Source organism: Sinocyclocheilus anshuiensis, unplaced genomic scaffold (assembly GCF_001515605.1).
Source record: "Sinocyclocheilus anshuiensis isolate Anshui unplaced genomic scaffold, SAMN03320099.WGS_v1.1 scaffold877, whole genome shotgun sequence".
Classification (NCBI taxonomy): domain Eukaryota; kingdom Metazoa; phylum Chordata; class Actinopteri; order Cypriniformes; family Cyprinidae; genus Sinocyclocheilus; species Sinocyclocheilus anshuiensis.
Window position 1 is genome coordinate 1,621,080 of NW_015557181.1, and position 20,669 is coordinate 1,641,748.

At 34.6% G+C, this 20,669-nt stretch overlaps 1 protein-coding gene and 1 long non-coding RNA gene across 3 annotated transcripts in view; both read right to left on the reverse strand.

Moving 5' to 3' along the window:
- Positions 1-1,676, reverse strand: part of LOC107678630 (uncharacterized) — an 8,203-nt gene extending 6,527 nt beyond the window's left edge. Inside the window, exon 1 of the long non-coding RNA XR_001632953.1 lies at positions 1,526-1,676. This is a non-coding gene — a long non-coding RNA (uncharacterized LOC107678630). The remainder of the gene's footprint in view (positions 1-1,525) is intronic.
- Positions 1,677-3,245: 1,569 nt separating this feature from the next.
- On the reverse strand, positions 3,246-18,160 carry LOC107678657 (regulator of G-protein signaling 14-like). Of its 2 annotated transcripts, none has more exons than XM_016474009.1 (14): positions 17,941-18,160; positions 15,241-15,262; positions 14,929-15,095; positions 13,723-13,815; positions 12,936-13,079; positions 12,437-12,604; positions 10,829-10,907; positions 9,396-9,499; positions 8,650-8,865; positions 6,897-6,970; positions 6,477-6,603; positions 6,263-6,344; positions 5,231-5,305; positions 3,246-4,693 (listed from the first exon to the last, which is right to left on the reverse strand). In XM_016474009.1, exons 1-14 carry the CDS (start codon positions 18,052-18,054, stop codon positions 4,530-4,532), a joined length of 1,629 nt encoding a protein of 542 aa, XP_016329495.1. In that variant the 5' UTR covers positions 18,055-18,160; the 3' UTR covers positions 3,246-4,529. The 2 variants fall into 2 exon arrangements, with proteins under 2 accessions (XP_016329495.1, XP_016329497.1); XM_016474011.1 differs by lacking the exon at positions 17,941-18,160 and adding an exon at positions 16,925-16,984.
- Positions 18,161-20,669: the final 2,509 nt, after the last annotated feature.

Genomic DNA, 20,669 nt, shown 5'->3' on the forward strand with positions numbered 1-20,669 from the left:
TTGTTTTTTTTTTCATATATGATGTTGAAATCCTTGTGGGAATTTCAGAAATATATATTAGAAAATAAAGGCGTCAAGCTTGAACAAATTTATAAACACCTAGCTTATTACAATTAATGTATCATGTAATGAACAACAGCCTAATCAACCAAAGTAGCATAACCTTTTAAGTAAAACTGAACAACATATTAAACAACATATTTTAAATATCGCAATGCTTAATAATAGTTGACAGACGTTTGTACATTGTAAATGTTTAAAATGTTTTTCAAAAGATTGTACTTTTCCAAATATTAAAATTATGAATACATAAATATTTAAAATATAACCATGTGTACGCCTACTGCAATATAAAGTACATTAAAAACCCACTAAAAGTGTAATCATTTTGTTATGTTCTTACACAAAGTAGAATAAAATATACTTTAAGTAAGGGTAACATAAGCATGTTTTCTGTAAATACACTAAAAAGTCACTAAAAGTATGCTTGTGTTTAGTATATCCCTTAAAAGTGTAACTAAAGTCTCGTCGCCCCGGCCGGACAGGGCATCATCACAATATGGTAGGGCCGTAACATTTCCGTCACACGCTTGAGGTATTCGGCCAATCACAACACACTGGATAGCTGACCAATCTGAGCACACCTCGCTTTTCAGACCGATGAGCTTTGTAAAAATCGTCGCGTTTCAGAAAGGCGAGGCATAGAGGAGAAACAATAATGTACAGTATGTGGAAAAATAATGTTTTTTGAACCTTAAACCGCATAAACACATTTCATTACACCAAATACACAAAATAATGTTATTTTTAGCAACATCATATCACCCCTTTAAGTAACCTGGCATATAACTATCAAACATCTGATACAACTTTATATACTGAACACAAAAGAAGATATTTTGAAGAACAGCTGATGATAGCCATTGACTTCCATAGTATAAAAAAAAATTATGGTCAGTGGCTACAGTCAACAGTTTGGTTACCAACATTCTTCAAAATATCTTTGAGTAAATGACAATTTTCATTTTTGGGTGAACTATCTCTTTAACATCAGTTCCAGTCATGTCAGTCATATTCTCAGGCTGTGATGACATTTCTGTGAGTCAGACCTGCAGTACATATTTAATAACACACTAACACCTTCATTTGTTGTTCGTAATAAATTATTAAAAGAAAACAGTGGGGAGGACAGAAAGACACATTATCCTCTTCCATAGACACTAAAGAGCAAGATTTGCTGTCAAATCTTGACATCAGAACCAAGGCTCTGAATGTCAGGAAACAAACACCATTTTAGTCCATGTTACTAAACACAAATCATCAGAATAGGAAGCAGTTTGAGTCAATTCGCCCTTCAGTGATTCTGGAACAACTGCTGCATACAAATACACCAGTGTAACACACACATTCTGGTATTCAAGACAGGAGCACATTACACAATACTGACACAAATACAATAAAAACATACTATTAATCATCTGATTATAATGGAAGGATGATAAAACGGAAATAGATGATGGCTTACCCTTCTCCTGTCTGTCTGTGAAGGTGAGCAGTGAGTTAGTGAATCCTTCTCCTTTCACGATGCAGTGTCTTTCCATCCCTCCCTTTTTCTTTCTCTCACATATATGCACACACACACACACACATCCCATTCATAATTTCACAGACAAGTATACACATCCACCAGCCCAGTCACGAACACACACTACTGATGAGTGTAAGAGAATGATGAAGGTGAGACAGAGAGAGATGAAGGGCTGGAAACAGTTGAACACTAAAATGCATACAAATGTGACCGTTTTTGGCAATATTTAATGACATAAAGCAACCTTTTTATTGTTCAAATCAATGTGTCTGATTAAAACGTCAAACTTAAGTCTCAGGATTATTGAAAACAATGTGAAATGACGAAAAATGTATTTTAAAATATTTTCAGTTGGCGAGTAATCAAGAGCAAATGAGTTACATTGATGCTGCTATTGAAGTAAATGGGGGACAAAATGTTTGTTTGCCTTTCTAGGGATAAAGTCTGTGTGTGTATGTGTATATGTATATGTATATATATGTATATGTACACTGAACAAAATTATAAATGCAACACTTTTGTTTTTGCCCCCATTTTTCATGAGCTGAACTCAAAGATCTAAGACTTTTTCTATGTACACAAAAGGCCTATTTCTCTCAAATATTGTTCACAAATCTGTCTAAATCTGTGTTAGTGAGCACTTCTCCTTTGCCGAGAGTATCCATCCACCTCACAGGTGTGGCATATCAAGATGCTGATTAGACAGCATGATTATTGCACAGGTGTGCCTTAGGCTGGCCACAATAAAAGGCCATTCTAAAATGTGCAGTTTTATCACACAGCACAATGCCACAGATGTCGCAAGTTTTGAGGGAGCGTGCAATTGGCATGCTGACTGCAGGAATGTCCACCAGAGCTGTTGCCCGTGAATTTAATAAATTAATCAAAATTAAAAAAAAGAGCAATTTGACACACACTCATATATACACACACACACACATAGAGTACATATACTGTGTGTATATATGTGTGTGTGTCAAATTGCTCTTTCTTTAAATAAATTCAATTACAATTAAAATTTTCTTAGGGATAAATATCTACCTCTGCTTACGCTTAAAATGATTAAGGTTACAATTAACAACAGAGCTCAAAATTAACTAGCCTACACATAATGCAGTTTAGTTTTTAAATTAACTTCTAAATTACAATACAATTTTTATTTGTTGTTGAAATATATTCATTTACACAGTGGCATAGTGGCATAACACGTTTCATAACATTTATTTAAACCTACATTAAATAATTAAGACATCACTAACAGGTAAAGTAAAATCTAATGAGTACATAGTCTAATATTTCACAAATGTTCTTAATTTCTCTAGCGAACTAACAAGCTGTGGACAATGATGATTTGCCAGAGGTAAATGAAATGCTACGTGACATTTTGTTTTGACGTCTTTCTGCGGTTGAAACACTGATTGAGTGATTACATGAAGCATGAGTTGTTCATTCATGTTTATTTCGCATTAAAATTAGTAGTAAAGAGGAAAGGATGATCGCTCACTCGCACTCCGTGCTGCCGTTTGAACGGAGGCGTTTATACAGCTATCTGTCGCGCCACATCAAAGAGCATCAAAACAGCATTTATTGTTTGAATTTCCTGGAAAAAAAAATGGACATAATTTTAAAGATGAGACTTTGCTTCATATCAAAAGTAACAATATAAAACAAAGCTCCACTTGTGCAGTGGTTAAAACAATGCCGCATTTGTTCAATAGGCCTACACGTGTACCGATACACAATACACAGGTTATTGGGTTTTTTCCCATTCAGCATTATATTTTCAGTGTTAATAACTTTAAGGTGAGTTGTCTATTTGTGTTTAACTTTCATCTAATATTTATATTTTAGTTATCAAAATATTTTAATTATCAAAAATTAGTTTTAATAGTTTTAATGACAACACAGTAATGCTGCCCTTATCAACTGTATTTCAGACAAAACGAATCTGAGACAACCATATCAGAGAGGAAGTGACACATTCTACACACACTAGAGAAAAACAGCAAAAGACTGATAATGTGGCTTCATTGCTCTAGTTGAAATTACAGTACATGACTCAATATCAAAGTAGAGATGCATTTAAAGGAAATGTAATGATCTTTTACTCACGCTGTTCTAAACCTGTATAACTTTTTGTAAGAGGTAAGGACACATTTTGAAGGTTCACACTGCTCTTTGCTCATACAGTACCATGAAAGCCTGCATGACTTGAGAAGATCTGGAATATAGCATGGAACTTGTTTACTCCGGTTTTAGGTAACTGGACTCTTACAATTTACTTTTCTCACAACTGCGAGATATAAAGTCAGATTTCATACAGTTTTGGACCGACATGGAGTGGAAATGACATTTAATTTAGGAAATTTGAAATAAATTATATCAAAATTAAATATGACCTTCCTTGTCTCATTTCATATCAGATTGTGTCACCACACGAAACAAAGTGCCTAAAATCACACGCAACACAGTGCAGCTTCCCACAACAGCTCACACAAAACCTTTTTTAACCAGACACTAAAACTCACTGTGAACACAAAAACACTTAATATAAAGTCATACTAATGTGTTCCCATACCAAATATGTTCTGATAAATAAGAGTACACAATACAATCTGATATGAAAATAAATACAATTGTTTTAGCAGGCAAATGTAGTTGGATTTTTTTAAGGCAACTTTCCATAATTTTGCATTATTTGATAGGCAGCGTTTCTAAGAGCTCTACATGGCAGTGTCTGTAATATACAAAATATACACCTTACACAATCACTCTCAAGGTTAAGAAACCTCAACTCACTCTCTCTCTCACATACACACACACACACACACACACACACACACTTGCGTAACCCTATCAGAGTTTCTCTCCTCCAGTCTGCCATACAGCTAACGGATTTGAGTCTTAAGTTGCTTGAATAGTGCTTGAATGGTTCTCAAGGTCAAAGGGCACAATCCTCTTCCTGTGTCCGGTCGCAGGAATTCTGCTCTTCTTTCCCTGCTGGCAGCTGCAGGAACTGCGGTAATTCCAGCTGCTCTTTGGTGAGTAAACCACGCTGGTCCTCCACACGACTGCACTGTGCGCGGGACAGCAGCTCAACAAGACCTGAAAGAAAACAGTCCGACAGATTTGATATGTCAGACAAATAGGGTCATATTCAATAGAATACAAGCTATGGCTTAGTGCATACTATTAGTACACTGACCAGTATGCAATATGCCTAATATGTAATAATAAATAAAACAAATTAAATTTAAAAAAAATGTAAAAATAAATAAATACAAATAAGTACAAAAATAAATTTAATAAAATATATTATATAATAATAAAATTATAAATGTTAAAAAATAAACATTAAAAAAGTAAAAATTAAAAAAAAAATACAAAAATAAAATGTAATATAAATTGATTCAGTCCTCACAATGGATGGACAAATTGGGAGCACTGCATTGTGGGATACAGTATCCTATGCAGTGCACTCTTGTTGAATGTAAATGCACAGTCAGTATATTTTCTTTCGAAAACACAGGGTAGTTTGCACAGGAGATCACACATAATGTGCACTTCCTGGCTTTGACATTAAAATTAAGGTTGCAAAGCTAGCATGTTAATATACACCATAACCTAAGACTTCTGCATTACCGTCCAAGTCCTGGTTGTTTCTGAGTCTGGGATTTGCTTTGGGTGTTGGTGAAGCGGCTTGAGTCTCCAAACCAGCTAAAACACAGAGATACACATCATTAAACAGTCTGATGAGTGAGGAAATTAGATCACTGGAAAGAAAGAAGCTGGATCTCATGTCAGTTAACACCTCCCCCATAATCCTATTTTTAAGGTCTGGTGTAATGTGGCAGTCCCTTCAGCCCTCTCCGCTCCATCTGAAGAGCTACAGCGAGAAAATTAGCTTTAAAACGCTGCTTTAAAGCCTGCAATGACCCCTGAGGTGGGTGGAGGTTTCATTTGTGTGGGGCAAAAATACTGTGACGGGAAAGTACAATAAGCCTAACGCAAACTAACACAAGAGAGTCAGAAAGAGAGAATATCACGAGAGGTTTGCATAACTAAACTCAGAGACATTGATTTAAATCCTGCAGGAAGATACTAGAAGTGGAAAAGAAAAGAAATCGAGTTCATTGCGCTAGCTCGACAGAATTTAAAGTGTCAAAAATATAGCCCTTAAGTTTATGTATTTAACACAGTTTACAGTTTGTTTTTCCTTCACTATCTAGTCCAACTTATCTACCCGTTTGTTTTTTTACTTCAATTTTAGTTTTGTAGAGATTTTCAAAATTAGACTATTTATGTCAAATGTATTTTGAACCATTTGAGCAGATCAAAAGATATTCAAGATAATAAAATGTACTGGGTCTAAACTTTTGCCTAGTAATGCACATACACAAATATACATAAACTAAAATGATAAATACGTGTAAATATATAATTATTTAAATAAAATGAGTAAAAACTTATTTAAATAATTTTAAATAAATAAATTATATAAATTTAAATAAGATGTATGGTTTTTATTTATTTTATTTTAAAAAAATTATATTTCTATTTAAGTGTAATTATATTACTAAATGCATTTGTTTTGTAGATTGATATAAATTGTGGCTAATTTTGAATTTCTCTCCAAAACAATTTAGCAATTTAAAATGAAAACTGATAACGTACCTTTAACTTTGTCCAACCACAATGTTTTGCTGGCTAGACGAAACACGTTTGTGCTCATGTTTAGAGGTTCATTTGAGCCACTCTGGAATGAAGGAGGAAAAAAAAGAAGGAAAAAAAAGAGTTTCATTTCATATACTCTGTATGTTCACAAAACTCCCATTGTTCACCGTGTCTCACATCGGTTTTTGACATGTGGGATAAAGCGTTTACACACCAGAGTAGCCTGCACATCCTGAGGTCGCAGTTGGTGTTTCTGTAGGACAGTGGAAAGTGCATCGCCCAAATTCTTGCTCGACTTTGCAATGATTCCTATCGTTCTTCCTGCAAACGCAATGTCCAGCCTGCACACAGACAAACCTGTCAACATATCTGAGCACCAGGGCTGTTATAGGTAACTAAAACTAGAACCATTAAAAAAAAAAAGTTGCTAGAAATAAAATAAAATGTCTAAAGAAACAGTCATTGGGTATTGTTGTTAGCTGATGTTATTATAATCAAAACAACTACATTAGAGGAGATGTTGGTATATCCTTAAAATCTTAAAGAGGTATTGTTTTAGTGATTTAAGGTTTACTAAACTATTGTGTTTATGAGATCATCTATGGTCTGTGCGCGTACAGTATGTGTGACTCACACAAATGTAACTTTGAGCTCCAGAGTGAGCTGTTGATCTCCAAACACAGAGCTGTCCTGATCCAGAGAAAGAGGCTGTCGAGAAGCAAACACATTCAATATCCTCACAAATATGACGGTAAAAAAAAAAAACTTAGACCACAAATATACTCTTAAAACTGGGGCATTAAAAAGCTCAGAAGACAAATATATGTAATATGTAATAGAATATAATAATTAAACTAACAAAAAGAGGTGTACCTTTACGTTTCAGCTGTGGCCATTCGCCAAATAAATAAATACATGCATAACAAAAATTACTTAAACTTTAAATTAAAAACAGATTCTAAAAATAAAAACTCATTTGAAATATTAATAAACCAGTAATAGTATCTCAATTAGGGCTGCACGATAAATCGCATGCGATATTTAACGCGCATCTTATCAGTAAAGCCGGATACTAAAATAAACCATCTATAAATATTTAGATGGTTCAGTGTTGCAGCTCATTTCACATGCAAAGCAGTTAACCAATCATAGCAGGGTTCATTTACATAAAGTCATAAACTGGATGTTTTAATGCCACTTCAAATTGAATTCTCAGAGTTAGCGAGAGGGCAGAAAATAAGATTGCAAAAACTAAACTGACAGCTTTTGCAGCAATGGAATTAAAAAAAAAATAGATATGTGACCCTGGACCATAAAACCAATCTTAAGTGTCAATTTTTTCGAAATTGAAATGTATAAATCATATGAAAGCTGAATAAATAAGCTTTCCATTGATGTATGGTTTATTAGGATAGAACAATATTTGTCTGAGATACAACTATTTGAAAATCTGGAATCTGAGGGTGCAAAAAATCTAAATACTGAGAAAAGCTCCTTTAAAGTTGTCCAAATGAAGTTCTTAGCAATGCATATTACTAATCAAAAATTAAGTTTTGATATATTTACAGGGTGCAAAAAAATCTAAATATAGAGAAAATCACCTTTACGGTGTCCAAATAAAGTCCTTAGCAATGCATATTTCTAATCGAAACTGAAGTTTTGATATATTTACGGTAGGAAATTTACAAAATATTTTTATGGAACATGATTGTGGCATAAAATGATTTTTGGCATGAAAGAAAAATCTATAATTTTGACCCATACAATGTATTTTTGGCTATTGCTACAAATATACCCGTGCTACAAATCTAAATATAGAGAAAATCACCTTTACGGTGTCCAAATAAAGTCCTTAGCAATGCATATTTCTAATCGAAACTGTTTTGATATATTTACGGTAGGAAATTTACAAAATATTTTCATGGAACATGATCTTTACTTAATATCCTAATGATTTTTGGCATAAAATAAAAATCGATAATTTTGACCCATACAATGTATTTTTGGCCATTGCTACAATTATACCCGTGCTACTTAAGACTGCTTTTGTGGTCCATGGTCACATATAGTATACAATAGACATAATGCAGAGAAAGAATGTGAAAATATTTTGCACTATTATTGAACAAACTAAACACTGAACTGAAATGATACTATTGGCTTTTCATAGCTGATTTAAAGCTGAAATTGTATTCATTTCATAATTGAAGAACTTTTACTGGGAAGCTGCTTTAAAACATTCTGTATTGTATAAATCGCTGTATAAATAAAATGCAACTTGACAATGCTTGCCATTGTTAAAGATCTTGTAGAGTCATAATGCTGAAGTCACTGGTAAGATAAATGTGTGAAGACCTCATTGCCCTCATTTAGGTTGCCGGACTGACCTTATCTCTGCCGTGTAGGTAGATGATAACATCTTTCAGAGGAAAGCCTCTCTTCTCACACAGGCTGCTCAGCATGTCTCGGAGGCTCACGCTGGGTCTGGCAGGGGCCAGGCTGGCAGTCCCGTCCGGCAGGTAGACGCAGCAGTACTTATCTGCTGTCGGAGAACCAGAACTCAAGGCTTCTGGATCAGAGATGGCCACATTGCAGCGCCCGTTCTGACAGAGAAAGAACGAAAAAAATATTAAAAACCCAATGCTTTTCAATTTTTCATCCCAACATATCTTGCAACTGCTGAAATGAAATCAAACTAACTTTTGAGACTTTTAGTTCATGTCTATTATCTTGTTTGCAGAGATGTATGCATGCTTTTGTCCACAAAAACAAATAGACTCCACTCTTAGCTATTATGCCAGTTGGAAGCAGCTTCCAGAAGAGATCAGAGATCAATTTAGCCAATATTTAAGTGTTAATTAAATGCAAAGTATATGATTTCCATACTAAATACTCTTGTATGCTAAATTGTACGTTTTCCCCACAAAGGCAGCTGGCAAAAGCAAGTAGCAAATCATGCTTCTGTTAGGCTTTGATGGCTAGTAGCTTTTTAAAAGAGGACTAGCCCTATGATTTTTACAGCAATACATGTCATCATAATACTGAATACAGTGCTATATTTTTGCGGTCTTGCACACATTTGCATTCCCTTCATGAAAAGCAAAAACATATTCATTTGGATTGATGTAGATACCTCAGCTCGCCCGAATCCAGAGACCAACTCCAGACTGCTGTTAGACTTCACTGAGATCTGAGACTCTTTACGAGACACCACCACATGCTGATATGACTGGTCAGCTGAGAAACATAAATACTGTTAGCGTAATTACGAACAGTTCATGTTCAACGGCTGAAAACACAAAAGAAAACCATGCAAACAAAGAGACATTAAAGGGGTCATGAAATGGACAATCAAAAGGTTCTCAATATTTCAACATGTTAATCTGCAATGAAAACACGCACTCTTAAAAATAAAGGCTCCAAAAGGTTTGTTTTTTTTGCAGCGGTGCCATATAGAAGAACCATTTTTGGTTCCCCAAAGAACCTTTCAGTGAACAGTTCTTAAATTAACCCTTTTGAAGAACATTTTAAAAATCTAAAGTACCTTTTTTCACTATAAATAACCTTTTCTGCATTTGAAAGTTTCCATGGATGTTCAAGATTCCACATGGAACCATTGATGCCAATAAAGATCCTTTGTTTTTAAAAGTGTGCTGTATGTTTCAGAACTCAAAACACCCTAGTTTAAGACATGAATTATTTTCTACCCTTCTGAAACAAAGATTAAAGATGGTTCTCTTTATAATTTCTGGTCTATCAGTGATTTGATTTCTGCATTTTCGCCAAGACTCCTGTTATAATCAATGATAAAATTTACACTCTGCTCTTATTTACATTGTGTTTGCATTATGCTAGTTAGGATTAAAGTATTTGTGCAGTAATTATGTTGCAGCAAGGAGATTATCGATTATCATATAGACATGACCGTGTTCGGCTACAGTGCAGCGCTGCAACCTTGGATGCGATGCGAGTAGATCAAAATACAATGCTATGATCAAAACTGTTACAGTAGGCGGCTGTTAAAGTAAAAGTTTCCGCGAGAACAGTTCTATTTATTTATTTATTTAGTCATTTAGCAGACACTATTATCCAAAGCGACTTACAAATGAGGACCATAAAAGCAGTCAAAACTAACAAAAGAGCAACAATATATAAGTGCAAATGACAAGTCTCGGTTAGCCTAACACAGTACACATAGCAAGGTGTATATATGCATGCATATATATATATATATATATATATAGAGCATGTATAGTGATGCTCATTTTGTATGCAAATATATCAGCCAATGGGCGTTTCCATTGAAGTCTCACAGCAGACACACCCCTTCAAATGAAGTGTTCAAATAAGTGGCTAAAATCAGAGTAGAAAATTACTATTTGTATATAAATTATGACCGTTTGCAATGCATTGCATGAGCCTTTTAACTATGGGCAACTTCAAACCATTAGTCACATGAAATATGCATGTTCATGAGAGCGACTCTTTTTGAGACGGTGGCATGCACTGCAGACACGTCCACAAAGATGCTGCACACAGATAGAGAAGCACGGAGTCAGATGGTACCTCCCCATGAGCCTCTCTTCTCTAACCTCTTCTTCCTGTTGGTCTTGCTGTCGGATGAGGGCACTTTCAACTCAACACTCTGTTCCAAAACACAGAGTTATACACGTATAAGGACTTTTCACTGTGGTTCACAGACTAATAGCTCACTGACACAGCATCAAATTCCCACAGTGGAGTGACAACACTTTCACACACAATTAGGCCATTTTAAACAGCTCATATCAGCACTGTATGCTACGCAGATTCATTTCAGAGCCCATATTAACAGCATTCACACTACACATGCAAGTAGTGTCAGAATAGAGTATTTCTACTGCACCCTAAACTCAACTGAAGATATATTAAAAAAAGCACTACAGATATTTTGCAATATAGACATTATGAAGCAACAAACCAGTGGAATAAAACTACTAAGTAGTTATTCAAAGGTGAGAAAATTAAAAAAAAAGACTCAAGATCCTCGATTCAAGATCTGCATGCAAAAACTTTCTATTCAGTACAGTATAAATTTAGCATTTTATAGCTTATTTTATAGCATGTTTGGGGTTTAGTCTCTGTTCCATGTAGATTAATTGGCATATAGATCCAAATGTGATTAACTCCTCCTGTAAACTAGATTCCATGATGATCAAGTTTATACTAGTTTGCAATAGCTCACTCCTGATAACCATTTTAATTGAGTATTTCCAACTAATGAAATAACTTTAAAGGAACACTCCACTATTTTTGAAAATAGGCTCATTTTCCAACTCCCCTAGTGTTAAACAGTTGAGTTTTACCGTTTTCGAATCCATTCAGCCTATCTCCGGGTCTGGCGGTAGCACTTTTAGCTGTAGCTTAGCATAGATCACTGAATCTGATTAGACCATTAGCATCTCGCTCAAAAATGACCAAAGAGTTTTGATATTTTTCCTATTTAAAACTTGACTCTTCTGTAGTTACATCTTGTACTAGGACCGACGGAAAAACTCTAATTCCAGCGTAATAATCAAGGAACTTTGATATTGATATGAACAATGATATTACGCAGCGCCTGAAAATAGTGCCCAGCTAGGTAACTTCCAATAAGCCTATTTTCAGGCGCTGCGTAATATCATTGCGCCTGCTGCACCCATGGTACGGCAGCAAAGTTCCTTGATTATTACGCCGGAATGAGAGTATAGTTCCTAGCCATATCGGCCTAGAAAAGTGCAACTTTTCATTTTCCGTCGGTCTTAGTACGCATTGTAACTACAGAAGAGTCAAGTTTTAAATAGGAAAAATATCAAAACTCTTTTTGTACCGACCCCAAACTTTTGAACGGTAGTGTAGAAACTGTATATTTCAGAATTATGTCTGAGATAATCAGTTATTACATTTGGACAGACTGAACTAGTGTATAACCGCGACCTTGTTTCAATTTTTATGGTCACTTTATGCATTTACATCCTGTCAGATCTTGGTCAGAATAAGTGGCAAACCTTCTGCCTTTAGTCAACAGTCTGACTTGATATGACTAGGGTTAGTTTGTGTCACAAGAATGACTTTAAAACATTTTTAAAAATTTTACTGATTCCAAAGTCATTTCTCAAGTAACTCCATGCCTTGAATGGATTTTAAATGAGTTACCTTTCTGTTACTAGGTGGCGTTGCACTCTTTTTGGACATTTTGCTTTTGGGCTCCGGGGTTCCAATGTTGGGTAGAGGACAACCCTCCACACAAGACAGCATGCAGTTCTGGTACAGCAGAGAGCGGACAAACCTCGTGTAGCTGTCCATTTTCATCAGCTTGAAGATCTACAGCAGGGGAAAAGAATAAACCACAGTTACAGTAAATCATTTGAGACTTTCTTTGGGTATTTATAGTCAGAACTCATGTAAAGCAATTGCAGCAAAACGTCATTTGTTATGAATAATGTGATCTTTTGGTTTAAATTTTGATCTTTTGGTCCAATTATTTGCTTATTTGTAAAGTAAGTATCATATTATCCAAAAGATGCTTTACAGCATAGTTTCTAAATATACAATCCCTTTTGCTCATTAAATTTCCAGAAAAAGTCATATTTATGATATTTCATGACAGTATTGGCATGTGATTTTTATCATGCCACCCACCCATATCTCATACCTGTCCCTGTGCTTTATTGAACATGTCGGGTGTAGGCGTCTCTAATGCGCTCTCTTCCATCTGGGCCGTATCGTCGATATTAACCGCATGCAGAGAGCTTTCAGAAAGAAAATTGTCGTAGATGGAACGCGCCTCTTTCTTCAGCTGATGGGGGACATTTGAGAGTTTTAGGGTGATAATTGCCTTTGATTTCTAGTTATGACTATAGATTCTGATCATACGGAGAAGAAACAAAGTGCAGATGCAGATGACAAACACACAAACACAAATCAATGTGAAAAAATGGCATTTCTAGTGAATATATCACTGGGATGTTATGGTAAACTAAGGGTTTTTAATCAGGGCTACTAAGATGAACAAGGAAATGCTCAGCTCAGGTTAGAAAGCATTAAATGAGGTGCAAGATCCTAGTTTTGTTACATTTCATCAATAGCTTACAATGTCGATGGAGACACATGGTCTGCTATCGTGCCCTTGAGAAAGGCATTAAACCCTAGATGGCTTTAAGAAGACTGTCCTGTATTTTTTTTCTTCTTCAATTTTACACGACTGCATATTCAACATATTAAACATCAATATAACAAATCCAGTTTTTGTACATTCAGTTTTACCTAAAAATAATATATACTAATTTTAAGTTATAATGTATCTTCCGAAATCCAAAATTCTAATTTTAATAGGATTTTAAGTTTAAATGGGTTTAAATACGATTTTCTTTTTTAAATTTGATTTTCCCTTTACTTTAAACATTTTCATCTTGAAAGTAAAAAAAAAGTATTTTGCATACCTCTTCCAGTTTAGTGGGTGGGATATTCCTGAACTTTTCACAGGCTTGGTAGAACAGAATATTCTCAGCACTCACCTCTGATTTGAGAAACTCCTGTGAGACAGGAAGAAAGAAAGAGAAAAACCACAACACTTCAATGATTCACACATTTAATTAACAAAAGCTCTAGGTGTAAATTATGTGTTTTTACGAATGAATGCTTCCTTTTTATCATGACCTGTGCATCAACTTGCTACATGCTGACACATAAAATTAGTTTTCTGAAATCCTGATCAACTGCTTGGGAGAGGAGAGGAGAGGAGAGAAGAGAAGAGAAGAGAAGAGAAGAGAAGAGAAGAGAAGAGAAGAGAAGAGAAGAGAAGAGGACATATTTTATTATGCTAATGTCTTAATGCTACTGCCAACATCATGAAAAAATAACAAATTGTTTAATTTTATATCAGAAGCGAAAGCCATATCTCTTGAAAAGTAATAGCATTCATATCATTTGCAAAAACAAGAGGTTTGTTTAACTCACAATCCCTAACAATTATATAAATCTTGTATATGGTGTGGTATATCTCTAAATGCTCACACTCAAAGAAATACACACACAAAAAAAGTTTTATTCAGAGGCCCAAACTGAGCAAAAATATGCAATTTGGAACAAATGCTGATATTTATATGTTACAAAATTAAGATGAAATTCTGATAGCTTGTAATGTAAATCAATGAGATCTTTAGAACAGTATAAAAGATACTAACATAAAATGATATAAATATTAGTGGTCACTCTATATCTTCAACAATGTCTGAGTAAGATGATATTTAAATGTTTAGTTTGATGATCAAAACATAATACGAGATCATACAATGATGATTGAGAGATGAACAAATAAACGTTCCTCAAAAGCAAAATGATATAAATATCAGTGGTCACTCTATATCTTCAACAATGTCTTAGTAAGATGATATTTAAATGTTTAGTTTGATGATCAAAACATAATACGAGATCATACAATGATGATTGAGAGATGAACAAATAAACGTTCCTCAAAAGCCTGATGATCATATTTGATATTCACTGATTTTTCGAAAAAATTGATGTCTGGATAATCAAGTAAAGTTAAGCTGCTTCAGTCCGGTAAGCGTTCATCTTGAAATATTACTAAGAATATTGAAAATTATTCCAACATTTGCTTCATAAAAATCAGCATTAAATCTTACGGTGAAGTATCGTACACCAACATGGTCTTCAAGCAGGCGTTCGAAACACACCGCCCAGCTGACCACCCGACTGGCTGGACCATCAGCACATTGAGGACCACCTGACCCGCTCGAGCTCTCTGATAGGCTGGAGCTGCTGCCACGACTGGATAACTTGAAGTTGAGCTCTGTTTGGAAATGGCAGTTAGAGATGAGTAAGACATGCATAAAAAGTGGTTTAAGTGATTGACATGATGCACTGGGTGACCCACTTGTGATCGGATCACAGGACTGACAAGAACAGTAAGTTTAGTGTAAAGAAATAACACTCACCCCCATCAGAAACCGCCTGGGTCTGCAAGACCAAACAAACACAATCAGTCTACCATGAAATCAATGGAGGCCTGTATCATAGTCATGAATTAATGCATCACAGGAAATCACATTTTAACAGCTGCATGTTTTTTTTTCTGAGCTGTACACTCACACAGGAAATGGGTGTGTTTGATGTTAGAAAAAGTTCATTAGGAGACATGACACGACTCAAACAGCATGTCACATTTAGTGAGGTTAGCTATCAGCTGACCCACTGGGCAAAAACATGTTTGTGTGATAGAAAGTTTCATTGCCACGGAAACAATGTGAAAACCTGATTCAAAATGCTTATTTTCTCAGCGGCTCATCATGCATTCGCATTTCTTAAACACAATTTGGCAAGCCATCTAAATAAAGACACACCATGGATTTTCTTTTATACAAGTTAATTGCAATAACTGCAAACTATAACTTTGCATTTTTTTTAAATCACAAAAAAAAGGAATTGAAAGCTTGTGCCCAAAGGGATTTTTGTAAGACTTACCACACTTATAGGGAGAATTTTATATAATATTATATAAATATATAATATTATATTACATAATTATATATAAATCTAATTATTACCCTACAAACTTAAAGGAAAAGTTCACTCAGAAATTAAAATTTTAGAAGACACGATTTTTTGGGGGAGAAAGCGTTATTGTGGATTATGAGCTGGTTAAAAATGTTTAAAAAGTTATAAACATCTTAATGATGGATTGGTTTCTTACAAACACACAGCTTTATGCTTTACAACATGTTAATTGATGTACTGGAGTGGTGTGGATTACTTCTGCTGTTTGGACTCTCATTCTGACGGCACCCATTCACTGCAGAGGATCCACTGGTGAGCAAGTGATGGAATGCTACATTTCTCCAAATCTGTTCCCATGAAGAAACAAACTCATCTACATCTTGGATATCCTGAGGATGAGTACATTATCAGCATATTTTAATGTTTGGATGAACTATTCCTTTTATCTAAAAGTAAACACTGCTGAATGTTTAGCATTATATTTACTTGTACGCATTAGGCAGACACTTGTCCTAAGCAGTTTACATTGCATTCAAGCTACGCATCTTATCGGTTCACAGATTCCCCCGGAATTGAACCAGTGACTTTTAGTTCCAATTACGAATCATCTTTACCCCTGAAGACATCCCTAGACTTCTCCAAAGCTGCTTTGTCAGATTCAGCTGAATGTCTGGGGACAATTTTGTCCTCAAATCAAACACACACAGAGCAATTTGTAAATGCAAAGTCCCCTCTGACTGATTGTGGATGGAAAAACGGGCCAAAACTAGTTAAACAAGCCAACCAGAAGAAAACACCTGTCATGAAACAGCAGCAACACATTTGCGACTCCTCAAAGCAAACCGCTCACTTATCTCCATGTGCCACAATCGGAATTTCACACAGTTGAAATGCTCAACTAAACACCACAAACCCAATCCATCACCTTCTGGATTGGCAAATATTCATCAAATCTTGTTTGGATTGCTGAAATGGAAGATTAAACACATGATCATGAACCTACAATGAAACAACTCTGAACATATGCACACAACCACACACCCATCAAACCGAACCTGTGACACACCCATCAAAACGAACCTCTGAGCTAGAGAAAAACCACCAGCAGGCCTGAACCAGACTTACCATCTGACCCGCTGGCACTGCCAGAGTGTTCATTTTCTTGGACATGGCCACATCAGGGTAGGGTCGACCGTGCCCACACCGAGGACGTCGCTCCAAACTGTTCCCCTCTACAGCTACGCTGCCTGCCAGCCCTCTTTCTTACAGCTCTGTCACTTCCTGTTTCAAAGGGAAGTCTTACCATAGCAACACACCGCAAGAGGAACTGCGGTTACTCTGACTAAACCTCTCTTTCGACTGTAAGCAACCCTTTGTGTGGTATGAGGCCTACGCTACGGCCCACCTACCCCTGCGCTTATGCACTCAAACGGACCTGATGAATGAGAGAATCAAATAACCAACCACGGTGGATAACCTCAACCCGTTAGGGGCCACAAATGTACTTAAACAGTCCGTAAAGTAACCAGTTTCTTGGTTACTAAAGTATAGTATGGAAACATGCACAACAGGCCTGAGAACTTGTACAATGAAACGTCCACGTCTCTTCATGTGGAGAGAAATTAAGCAACATTTTTCACAGCATTTGTCATACTGTGATGCCACATGTGCAGTGAATCAGAGCAGAGAGACTACTGTGAAAAATAATAATCAATTAATCTATAAACATAATGGATTACATATGATTACTGTCAGATCAGGGGAAGTTGTCAGAAAACTAAAGATTTATATTAACTTTATAATTGTGCTTAGCTTACGTAACAGCTTGTTAAATTTAGTGTGCCAGCATGTTCTTATATTGTGCCAATCATCAGTGGATTAACAGTCTCAATTAAAACTCAATTGTCTCTAATAAGAAACAAAAAGCAAAAACCATTTGAGGCTAAAATAATACTACATGGACAACAAATAACAAAAATAAAAGACAATATAACTAAAAGTTTCAAATATAATAAACATACTATATAGAGAAAGAGAGAGAGATTTTTTTAGTATCTTATATTAACGATAAATGCAACCAAATGCGTTTGTATTCATACATAAAATAAATTATGATAATACATAAAATAATTTGCATCCACCTGGTACGAGTTCGAGCGCATCTTGAACACGCGACTCTTGCTGAATTTTATCTGTAAAGATGCTCCTCTGGCCAGCCGAGAGAAGCTTTGGCTTAAACCTCTAATCGCCACCATATTACCTGCAGTCGTGAACACTAGAGACAGCGTGCGTTTAACCTGCGCGACACGCGTTCATGTGCGTTTGAACGCTTCGTCTTCAAACAGGTGAACGGAGAATCAGCTGACGCGTCGCGCATGCGCGGACCGCTTAAAGGACTTTTATTATGATGATATTGCACAACATAAATTAAATTAAATTAAATTAAATTAAATTAAATTAAATTAGTTAATTCTGGATCAAAACTATAAAGAGCATATCTCCCCCTGCTCAGATTAAGTCAGAATAAATGTGATTTCATTTTCTTTATTTCTTTATTTTTATGTAGGATCTTTATATGGGCATATTTTTACAGTGCTTGATAAAAAATCTTGTTTTAAAAGCTTTTTCTTTTTACATTTAGCTGCTCAGATCATGGTATGACATTTTTTAAATATGATACAGTGTTTATTTCAACCCGATCTCATGAAAGTGCGTATAAACAGTACGCCAAATAAAAACGAAAACTCGTGGTATTCAATACCACGAGTTTTCGTTTTTATTTGGCGTACTATTTATGAGACCGGGCTCTTTATTTACATGCAATCTTTTAACTTGCTAACACACATTTCCTCTATGAGGTGCCATTTTGTCCTTAACATATATTAAGGGTATATTGTGGCGATTATAATGTGTTCTTAGGTTTGTTATTTCTTTACACAGTTGTAAAAGTTAAAAAAGTTTAAGTATAAGATGTTTTATGTATATTATTTCGAGAAAATATGCATGTTGACACTGAATACAAATGCCTAGCATAACTTTTTTAATTATAATATAATACTTGCTAGATTAGTAAACAACAGATATTTTATCCATGGAGTAAATAAAGATATAGAAATGATATTATATAGCTTTCATTTTATTACAAATGTTATTGAAACCAACTAAATTTACGTCAAATGAAACAGGTATCCAAACAATTCATGTCATATATTCAACAGTTCTTCACGTTTACTAGAATCCTCTGTGCATCACTGTAACCAAATTAGTCAGCTGTATATAGAAATATATTCCTTGAGGCCATTTGCATGATTATCTGTGTGTAAATATGTGTCTATGAACAAAGCTCTCCTGTCAGAGACACTCACTCCTGACGCCTTACACTATCACATCTGAAACATACAGCCTTAAAATAGCAGGTAAAAGACTTTCTAAATATATTTGATGTGCCTTTTAATCATCTTCCTATGTAAGAGAGAATGTCTGTGTCCTTTAGGATTCTGTTTCAATACAGTTTATAACAAAATTAAAAATGGACAGCATTCTTTACTTCAGAAGTTCAAATAAAAATGATTCTTCGTTTCAAATTAAATTTCAATAAATGTAAATAAAGATGATTTGAGTATGTTTTACAGGAAAATAATATATACTAATATACTAAATACTACTATAAACTAAATACTAATAATACTCTAATTTAACATTTGATTCAGTACTTGCCATTTCTTTGTAACCGATTGTGAAATTTAGTAGAAATTCCTGAGTGAAAATTGTTAAATTGTTAAAGCAAATCCTACGCAATTTTTTATGTGTGTACGTGTGTATGTATTTATGTTATTAGTTTCTTAATAATGGGGGAAATATGTTATAATTTAAGTGAGAAAAAACTAAGAGCAGATGTCGAGTAAAATAAAACTCCTATGTGTCTTGATTTTGTATTTTTGAATCATCTTCCTCTCACGTCAGGACGTGCGATCACGAGAATGTTTAGCAGAACGCTGCTTATCATCGTCTGTCTTCATCTCTGTGAGTTTATGTGAATTTATTCATTTATTTACTGTTTTCATTTTATTTTAGTGAAAGTTTTAGTAATTTTGTTGTGTTTTTGTAATTTTAGTAGGTTTTTTTTTGTTTTGTTTTATTAATTTTAGTTTTAGTTTTTTTAATTTGAGTTATTTATTAAACTAAAAAATGAGAAGTTCCTTGGCAACTAGCTGTAATAAAATAAGCTTCAGTTTTGTATATTATTTGTATAATATTTTATTTCAGTTAATGTTTTATTTTATTTCAAGCAATGAATATGATTTTAATGGTTTTAGTTTCAGTTATGGTTAACAATATTGACAATTGCGAGGGGTTAACAGTTAGCTTACAAAAGGATGCCAATTTAAAGTTATTCTTTATATTTTTAACCATGTTTTGAACCATGAACATTATTAAATAAATATGAAACGAACTGATTAATTGTAATACACAATCACAGAAATCACTAATTCATATTTACATTTACATTTAGACATTTAGCAGACGCTTTTATCCAAAGTGACTTACAAATGAGGACAATGGAAGCAATCAAAATCAACAAAAGAGCAATGATATACAAGTGCTACAAGTCTCAGTTAGCCTAACGCAGTAACAGGTAGCAAGGTTTTTTTTTTTTATCATAATAAATAAAAAAATAAAACAGATAGAATAGAAAAAGAATAGAGCAAGCTAGTGTTAGAGGCCTTTTTTGCTTTTATTAATTGTATAATAAATCAAAAGAAAACAAAGATAGAATACAAAAAGATTAGAGAAGTGTTCGTTTTTTTTTTTTTAAGAAAACAAGCAGTTAGTAAATAAATAGAGTGCAAGTCTAAAAGGTGCGTTTTTT